The 9,310-nt window shown below is 57.8% G+C and overlaps 1 protein-coding gene across 2 annotated transcripts; it reads right to left on the bottom strand.

Moving 5' to 3' along the window:
• Positions 1 to 382: 382 nt before the first annotated feature.
• On the bottom strand, positions 383 to 6,711 carry LOC130153993 (cationic amino acid transporter 2-like). Of its 2 annotated transcripts, XM_056349565.1 has the most exons (11): positions 5,388 to 6,711; positions 5,119 to 5,274; positions 4,687 to 4,855; positions 4,280 to 4,416; positions 3,666 to 3,888; positions 3,045 to 3,181; positions 2,562 to 2,664; positions 2,313 to 2,455; positions 1,799 to 1,965; positions 1,059 to 1,167; positions 383 to 792 (listed from the first exon to the last, which is right to left on the bottom strand). In XM_056349565.1, exons 1-11 carry the CDS (start codon positions 5,758 to 5,760, stop codon positions 638 to 640), a joined length of 1,872 nt encoding a protein of 623 aa, XP_056205540.1. In that variant the 5' UTR covers positions 5,761 to 6,711; the 3' UTR covers positions 383 to 637. The 2 variants fall into 2 exon arrangements, with proteins under 2 accessions (XP_056205540.1, XP_056205538.1); XM_056349563.1 differs by having other exon boundaries at positions 4,280 to 4,855.
• Positions 6,712 to 9,310: the final 2,599 nt, after the last annotated feature.

Genomic DNA, 9,310 nt, shown 5'->3' on the forward strand with positions numbered 1-9,310 from the left:
GGGGTCTGGCATCCTGCTGTGGGCACCTGGTGCCATGTCCTGCTGCCCTGAAAGCAGATCCTGTGTGCGACCTGGAGGAACATGCCTGGCTCTGGAAGGGGGAGTGCTTGGAAGCGAGGAGGAGGAATAAGTGAGTCCAGAAAAGGACTTGCCTACAATAAGGAAGAGAAAGTTCAGCCCAGGCAGCACCTTGGCAGTCATGGGGGCACAGGCAGGTCAGCCCTGCCCACCTCAGGGTACCAAGGCAGCGTGGAGCATCAGGGCAGCACGAGAAGCTTCCACTCTGCTCTGCCATGGGCAGCTGAGGGGCCAGAGTGGGCAAGGGGACAAGGGGAATTCGGGGGGGGGGGGTGGGGGGAGGGCTGCAGGGAGAGGTTTCAAAGGCAAAAACCCCGACCTACAACCCAATAACAGCAGCAAAACCACTTGTCTGCTTTATCCTCTCCGAACAAAACTCCCTCAGCAGGGAGCTTGCCGTGAGGGTTCAGGTTGCTCAGAGAGGTTCACCAAACTCAGGAAAACAGCTCCAGCAGTTCACGGCAGGGCTATGTCCCCCAACGGGATGGGACCTTCAGTCCAAGGTGGACTGAAGACAGGGTGGAGGGAGCCGGGTGCTCAGGGACCATCCCATCTCCTTTTATTGCCCCGGAGGAGATGGGCACCGCGCAGTCCCGCAGGGCTCTGGGGCCACCTCCCTGGCTGTGCTTCCTGGTGGCTCCCGGGGAGCTGCCCCTTCGGGCTGGTGGCTCTCAGCGCTGTGCCGGATCCCATAGCCAAAGTAAATAAGGAAACCTGGGAACAGGCAGAATAGGGGGGGGGGGGTGTCTCCTCTTCCCTCCCCTCCCAACCACAAAGTGCTCACCCTTTCCCGTTCCTTTGGGCCAGGTATCAGAGGAAAGGGTGCTCCCACCACCCTTTGACATTAAAGTTCAGCACCTCCTCCATCCACCCACCATTGCTCTGCAGCCAGCATTAATGCCACAGGCTCTGAAACCACCGGTGCTTCACCCAAAGAGGCTGCCACCAGTTCTGGGACCTTGGGGGCAGCGAGGCTTTACCGATGGCCATCCAGAGTAGGTACCGCAGCCAGGCAGCCGCACTGAGCCGGGCCAGCAGGATACTGTTGATGGTGATGCTGAGGAGTGGCAGGAAGGGCAGGCAGGGAACCTGCAGGGACCAAGTACAAGGAAATGGGGTCATCCCTCTGCCCAGAGCCACTGGCTAGCCCACAGGCAGGGGTTTCACAGCCCAATCTGGCCCTTTGCTGCTTTGGCTGGTTGCCAACAAGTGAGGGGAAGCCCAGCTTGGCTAAGAGGCTCAGTGACTTGAGCTGGGACTGCAGCCTGTGCCAGAAAAAGATGCTTGTGGAGGGTGGTTTGGTTGCCAGGTCCTGCACCAGGGCAGGAGGTACTGCAGGATTTGAGTGGGGAGGCAGTCAACCAAATTTGAGGGGAGAAGCAGCAAATCCAATCCAGGCTATCAAGATGACGTATCTTTTTACTGAAAAGCAGCTCTGATTTACTGAATAGCAGCAGGCACTGGGCTCAGCTGGGGTGGCAGGAGATGCCCCTTTGGCCTGTGAGACATGGGGAGAGCCACCAGTCAGCCCTCAGGTCCCTACAGAAAACCCCATGAGTTGCCCGTTGCCTCCAACAGCGTTTTGTTCTACATGGACGCAGAGGGAACACCCTCTGATGCAATGTAATCCCTTCCCATGGGGCTGCGGCACTTGCCTCCTCTCTGTCCCCCAGGTCCTCCTCCCTGGGGTCAGTCCCCAAGGGCTGGGCTGCATGCTCACCATGAAGGATGCTCTCTCCCGGCTCTGAGGCTGCCTCCAGATGAGCAGAGCTGCTGCCAGGACCCCCAGGAGAGGCAGAGCCAGGGCTGCGATGCACCAGGCTCCCCCAGCCTGGAGGCAGGAGAGCCCAGCAGTGCTCGCCCAGCTCAGGGCGCAGACCAGGGCGGCTGTGGAGGGACCACGGCAGCGTGTCAGGGCAGCGCTTCCCCGCACTGAGCCTGGCCCAGCACCCAGGCTACCATGGCGGGAGGGACAAAGGACAACCAGGGGACAGGGCTGGGTGCCTTGTCAGGGTAGCTTTTCTCTCTCCCGTATGGAAAGTGGAGGGAGCGGGAGGTTTCCCAAGGTCCCGCTGGGGCAGGCAGCTGCGCGGCAGGAGGGAGCCAGGCAGCCCCTGCCTGCATCTCCTGCCGGCTGGTGTCCAGTAAGCAGGAACCCGCCAGCCCGTGCTACAGCAGTGATGTCCCCCTCACGCCAGCTCCCCGTAAAGTCCATCCACCGCTCCCAGGCGTACCGGCAGCTGTCAGAGCCCAGGCCACTGCAGCAGAGGAATGTGGGGTGGGATTCAGGGGCGGCCAGACCAGATGGTCCCACCAGAGCTGCACAGTCGGGACCTTCCCTACAGGAGTGTCCTGAGTGCTGAGTCCTGGACGATACCTGAGGAGCAGATACTGGATGTCAAGGCGTATGAGCATGCACCTGCAGTGCACCAAGGCCGATGCCTTGTCCCCAACATGGCCAACATCAGACCCAGCAGTCTCACCTGAGCAGCAGCACACAGCCAGCCACCAGTGAGTAGGCCAGCAGTGTGCCAATGGACATCGTGTCAACCAGGGCTTTCAGGTCAAAGAGGAGGGCCAGGAGAGCTGCAGGGAACAAGAAGTCCCTTCAGCCTCCTGACAGAGCTGGCAGCACTGCTGCTATGCCCATCTCATTCGTGCTCTCCCTCTGCTCTTCCCAGGTTCCCCTGACACCCACTGTGACAGGACTCAAGCACCTCAGTGAGCTGGTGATGCTTTGGTCACTAGTGCAAAGCATCCTGCCACCTCCTGCCTGGCAGCTCAGAGAGGCTGAGCTGGTGGCCAGGACAGCATCAAGGCCAAATGGTCCTCACAGAGAGGAGACCTCTCTCTGGGTGGACAGACAAAGCTCAGCTACTGGCAAACTAGGGGGTCTGTGTAGCCCTGCTGAAAGAGGACATCCACCCTGCCCTCAAGGTTAAGGTGTAACACACTCACTCACCCACCTGCCACTCCTCCAGACACCAGCGTTGCCACCACTGGGCACTGACGACGACTAACTTTGGCCAGAGGTTTGAAGAGGAGCCCATCTCGAGCCATTGCATACAGGATCCGTGGCATGGGGAACATGGAGCCCAGGAGGCTGCAGAGAGGGGAGATGGGAGAGAAGAGGGCAGGAATCCAGGAGGTGCCATCCTGCCTTTTGCTCTTCCATGGGTATCAGGAGAGCTTCCATTCATCTGTACAGTCCATGAGCTTCCCAAGACCATGCTGACAAGCCCATCACCTCCCTCACTATCAGATGAGGGACAGTGTTGGGAAAGTGATGTCCACGGGTCACCAAGACCCCTGTGCACATCAAGACATCCCAGCCTGCTGCTGCAGTCATGGTGCCACAAAACACCTGACCAATTCCTCCAACTTTGGGCTACCAGTGGCACATCAAGGGGTTTGATTGCTCTCCTTGATCAGTAGGGGCCAGGGTGGGAGCAAGAGGGCTTGCGAGGAAGGGCTGAGCCAAACAGGGCAGTCAGTAGGAAGGGCGTGGGGATAGCTCCTGGATGTGTCATAGCTCCAGTGCAACCTTGCTCTGAGCCACAGAGCTGCCATCAGAGGAATCCCCTCACCTGGTTGTCAGGGCGCACAGTGAGCCCACAGCCACAGTGTGCTTTGCACTGCTCCAGCCAACATATTCAAAAGCCACTGGGAGTGGGCTCAAGGTGTCTAGGAGGTAGTAGGGCATCATCAGGGTGAGGGCAGCAGACACCCCAAAGTACGCCAGGAAGCAGATGAGGAGGGAGAGGATGATGCCGATGGGTATGGATCTCTGGGGCTCCCTCACTTCTTCCCCTGGGGAGGACAAGCTCAGCTGTAAAAACAGATACTCATTTAATGTTCACGGCATGGCAAGAGCCCAGCCCAGGCTGGAGAGCATATCCTGCATCCCCCCATGAGAAGGGACACAGAGGCCTTCTAGCAAGGATGACTAGACCTCCTGGGCTCCATGGCTATGGGGATAGGGACTGTCTTCTTCAGGATTAGCCCAGCCATGCCACACGGACTCTTACACTTCCTCCTCTGAGCACAGAGAGCAGGAGAGGGTGGCTGCAGCACAGAGCCAAGAATGTGCCCATTCCCAGCCCAGTCCTACACCAGCTCCCGGGCTGCAGAGGGAGTCACTGCCACAGCCCCCCAGCCTGCAGGGGAGGGTCCCACCGGCATCTCTCCCTGCCTCACTTACCTGTGGTAGCAATGCAGTCAAATCCAACAAAGGCATAGAAACAGGTAGAGGCTCCAGCCAAGGTCCCAGTGAAACCATAGGGCATGAAGCCTCCGACCCCACAGGCACTGGTCATGTTGTTGGCCATGGACTGGTTCCTGGGAGGAAGAGGAGGAGGAGTCAGGCAGTGCAGAAGCATCAGTGCAACAGGGTCCCAGGATGGGGCCAGGCTGGACAGTCCACCCAGCCTGTTCACCCCTCCAGCAATCAGCCCAGGAGGGCTTAGGATTTTGGCTCTTTGATGTGTTGCCAACAGGGCAAGGAGAAACAGGAGAAAGTGGGATTTCCTGGAATAAAGCATTAGGGGGGTGGCCCAGCCATCCCCACCCCCCTCCGAAGGCAGTACAGGGAGAGCAGAGCCCCCGTACCCAGCCTCACGGGTGGCTGCCTGTGGCAGGTCATCCTCCCTGAGCTTCCAGTTGCTCAGGTCACCTTTGATGAAGCCGCTCACTGTGACGAAGAGCAGGACAAGCACATTGAGAGCTGTGAATGCTTTGTTGACCGTGGTGGACTCCTTCACTCCAAAGGAAAGAAGTCCTGGGGATGAAAAGAGCAAAACTGGCAAAGCCCCCTGGGTGACACTAAACCCAGGTTAGACATTACTGGGGAGTGTGGAAAAGGGGGGACAGTGACAGAGTCAGGAGAATCTGCAGATTTCCCCAGATTCCCCCTGTATTTCTCATTCTTTGCTCAGGGAAATGCAAAAGCCTCAGAGAGGTCAGCACCATCCTGAAGAGCCCATGGTGGGATGAGGAGCTCATCCTACAGGATGGAAAGTGGCACAGCGGGAGGCAACCTACCTGCCAACAGGACCACCAGGCCAGCAGCAAAGGCATCCGGGTGTTCTGCCAGCCCCACAGAGTTCATGGCTGCATGAGCACCCAAAAACCTCCCCATCTTCTTGCCAAGGAGCTGGTCCAAGGTAGCACTCCAGGCCCGGGCAACACTGGCAGTACCTGGGGAGAGGTGGCAGCTGGGGCAGTGGTGGTAGCCCCGTGGGCTCTGGGAATGCCATCCAGCAAAGCCACCAATACAAAGCAAAGGTGGAACGATCTAAAGGGCCTTATACCAATGACATAGGACAGCAGCAGATTCCACCCAGCGATGAATGCCCACAGCTCGCCCACTGTCACGTAGCTGTAGAGATAGGCGGACCCAGCCAGGGGCACACGGGCCCCGAATTCAGCATAGCAGAGCCCTGCCAGAGCAGACACCACAGCTGCAATCAGGAAAGAGAGGACGATGCTTGGGCCGGAGCTTGTCTTTGCCACTTCCCCTGCCAGGACATAGACACCAGCCCCCAGTGTGCTGCCCACTCCCAAGGCGACAAGGTCCACTGTGGAGAGGCAGCGGTGAAGGCTGGAGCCCTCTGAGCCAACCAGGACTTGCTTTCTGCGAGAAAGCATCTTCGAAACAGTAAGCAGGCAGCCCCAGCACGGCATCTGTGGGAGAGGAAAGCAGCAGGCATGAGGATGCTGCTGCCATGCGGGCACCACCCTGGAGATGTGACCCAAAGCCAGCCTGAACGTTTTCCTTGCAGCTCCCACAGCCCACACAGCGCTTTCTGGGCTGCCTGGGTGCTACCTGTTTTCTGCCTCTGCCAGAAAAGCAGCCCATTTTGGAGCAAGATGGGGCTAAGGCAGCTGAATTGCACTCTCATCCCCAGTGAGAAGTGGAGCAATGCATGACTGGGGTTTGCTGGGCTCTGTCTGACTCATGCTACAGTGAGAGGGGACAAGGACACCTGCTTGTCCCCCTGCCAGCTCAGAAAGTCCTATCGCTCCAGCAGCATCCCCAGCAGGTAAGCACAGCCAGCATTGTCCCAGCTTTCACGCTGACACTATTTGAAATGCAGAAACCAGCCCAGAGAAGGAGGGATGGGAGATGCTCTGCTCCTGGAGTAGCCATTGGCCTTGAACTGTACCAGGAAGGACCCATCTGCTCAGCTGAAGATGCTCCCACAGCACCTGCGGGTCATTGGCATAGCCCAGAGAGACTGGACCCCTTGGGCCATCAGCCTGTACAGTAATGCTGTGGCTTGCTCAGGTCACCGACAGGTATTTCATCCAAGCAGAAATCCCAAACTGTGTGATATATGTGCTTGGGTCAAGTGAGGTGCTCGGTATGCCGTGTCTGGGATGTGCATGCCTTTCCCCATCCTGCTGGTCCTTCCCAAAGAGCTCCCAGGACTGGAGAAAGGAGGGCTGCATGCCTCCACATCTGCATGGTGCTGCCAGGACCTCCCGCAGTAACATGAAGTCCATACTGCATGCTTTAAATCACATAATCTACTACTTACAGGACCGGGGACCTGATTGGAAACCCTGCCCACCGGCACCTCCCAGCAGCACCAAGGATCACAGGGTCACACAGTCCCTGATACAGCATGGACCCCCAAGGGGAGACAGGGACCACCCTAAGGCAGTGACCAGCACCCTGACCCACAGAATGAGGTGCTTCAAGGCCTTATCACACAGGGAGCCCCAACTTCCAGGACAGCTGCGTGTCTCCAGGGGGCTAGAGAGCCACTGCCCAAGGCCAGACCAGCAGTTGAGGCTGCCTTTCCAACTCCCAGCAGCACCCAGCCACTATACCACACCAGTCCCACCCAGGGCATCCCACCCTGATGATGTTCCTTTCTTCTGCAAACTACTTACTCCAGCCAGCCTTTGGGAAGCTGCTCCAGTTGCAAACTGATGAGGAGGGCAAGCATCAGGCAGCCTCAAGTTACACTCCCCCCTTAAATCCCTTTTGGGAGCGCCCTGGCCCTCCCCCCTCTGACCACCACTCCAAGCTACACAATGGGAAATCTATGCAGAAATATTTTTCCCACAACGCCTTCCAAATCATACATACAAGCCTGCAATGCTAATAGGCTCAGAGGCATTATTAAAGGAGTCTAACATTTCAAATTTGTCTGTGCAGGTGGAAGGGGGAACCTCCTCCCTCTGCACTGACTCCCTCACACCAGGTCCCTCATCTCAATCTGTGGAGCAGGTTTTGGAGGAAATCCAGGCAGAGAAGAACAGAAACATGGCCAGGTGAGGACGCAGGAGTGCATACACCTACACTTGTGACCATAGTCAGGCTAAACTGTCCCTGTGAAACAAAAAGGGAGGTGTGCAGGTCCAAAAATTGACTGCAGCAGTGAGGCAGAGGAGCACAGTCCCAGCTCCATGGGGTGGCTGCAACAGCACATCCAGATGTATCTCCCAAAAGCAAAGTTCTGAGGCTGCCCACACTTCCCCAGTATTTGGGCACCCAGACCCCAGTTGCTGCCCACACCTCACCACAGCCCCATTGCATAGAGAGAGCAGCCTTGGAGAAAGAAAAGCACCCAACCAGCCCACGTCCAGCTTGTAGTAGAGCAGACAGCAGCACTATCCATCACTGACCCATCCAGCCTTGCCCTAGCAGCAGGGCTGGGGATGCAGCTCCCACCCCAAGCAACACCTGCCCCACACCAGCCCCGATCTGCCTGGGAAGTTGCAAGGGCACAATAAAAACCTAAGTGCTCCTCCACAGGGAATGAAACAGGTTCCAGGAATGACCCCCAACACAGTGCATCTCTTGGGGTACAGCCCAGAGGGGCTAAGCAGCCAACCACAACCAGCAACAAGGCTTAGCACCAGGGCTGGGCTTAAATGAAAGCCCAGGGCTGTGTGGGAGGGGGCTCCAGGTGAGGCTGCTCAGGGCCAGTACAGTATATAAGTGCCCTCAGCTCCCAGCACAGCTTCTGTAGGGTTGTTCTAAGCTAGGAGAGAGTATGGGGAGCTATGCTATGCCCTGGCTGGTTACCTTAGGAGAAGAGGATCAAGTTTGGGTTCTGAGGCAAGGCTAGGGGCTGGTATTTTAGGATGAAGAGGTATCTTTAATTTTATTGTAGATAGTGCTTGGGCTGTGTCTGCTTACAGTACTTGAGGACAAAAATCTTCTAGGCTGTGATGTAATTCAGCGCATCCTTCAGCGAGGAAGGGGCTATCAGCCTTGTAGGTACAAAGCAAGGAAGGATTTGGAGCACCCAGAGCATAGGTGTGTGCTCTAACCACAAGGCTGTCCATGTCCCCAGTGCACTCTGAGCTGCTGGGCTAGCACCTCTGGGCAGGGGGGTTCAGCACACCATGACACAGCTAGGGGCACCAGGAGGAGAGCAGGGCTGTTGCCCTGCATTGCAGTGCAGGGTGAACAAAGCCATGCTTGTCACCCACGCCATCTCACATGAGTGAGGTCCCCAGACACCAACGCTAGCCTGAGGGAACAACAGGGCATGAAGGAGCAGCTGGTGCTAACTGGCCAGGAGGGTCTCCCCTTCCCAGAGAGATGCTCTAGCCAGCAGGTACCGCCAGGGCTTAGATGCCTGAAAGGTTATGTGCCAGCAGCCTTCAGCATCTCAAGGGGGCCTTTAGTTTTATCTGTTCCTGCTGGTATCAGCCAGAGCACAGACACCACCGCCCGTGGCTCCTGGGGAGCCCTGCCAGCTCCTCCAGTCCTCCTGCAGTTTGTGTGCTGGCTGGGGCAAAGGGTGGTGGTAAAGGAGGAGTCGGGTTTACCTGGGCAAGGCAGGGAAGGGAGCATCCTCAGGGCACTGCAGGCAGCGGGTACCGCCTGTCAGGAGCATCTCGGAGAGGCTCAGCCTGCATCTCTACCTGCAGCTGTGCTGCAAGGGCTCCTCGTCTCTGTGGGGCAGCACGGGGGGAGGGTTTGAGGGGACAGCAAGCTGCCTCTCCCCAGCTCCCTGCACCAGCTTGGCTCCTGCCCCACAGATGCTCCTTGCAAAGCCCTGGTCAGCACTTTTCCCTTTAAGCACGTCCTGGGGGGCAAACACCCCACTTTGGCTTTTGCAGAGAGAGTCAGGGATGGGTGTTTCCCAACCACGACCAGGGAAAGGGGTGATCTGGTGCAGGCAGAGGTGGCCGGCAGCAGGACCGGACAGTGAGGCAGCAGGGTACGCTGCACCACAGCATTCACGAGGAAACCGGGGCGGGGGGGAAG

The sequence above is a fragment of the Falco biarmicus genome, chromosome 8 (genome assembly GCF_023638135.1).
Source record: "Falco biarmicus isolate bFalBia1 chromosome 8, bFalBia1.pri, whole genome shotgun sequence".
Taxonomy (NCBI): domain Eukaryota; kingdom Metazoa; phylum Chordata; class Aves; order Falconiformes; family Falconidae; genus Falco; species Falco biarmicus.

What these genes read in the sequence shown, in the direction of transcription:
- LOC130153993 (XM_056349563.1), bottom strand. Translation starts at nt 5,760, where the DNA reads ATGCCGTGCTGGGGCTGCCTGCTTACTGTTTCGAAGATGCTTTCTCGC. An exon ending in CTGTGCGCCCTGACAACCAG is followed by an intron (nt 3,182 to 3,665) that starts GTGAGGGGATTC and finishes CCCTCTCTGCAG; the next exon opens with CCTCCTGGGCTCCATGTTCC. An exon ending in GGGAGAGAGCATCCTTCATG is followed by an intron (nt 1,168 to 1,798) that starts GTGAGCATGCAG and finishes TGGTCCCTGCAG; the next exon opens with GTTCCCTGCCTGCCCTTCCT.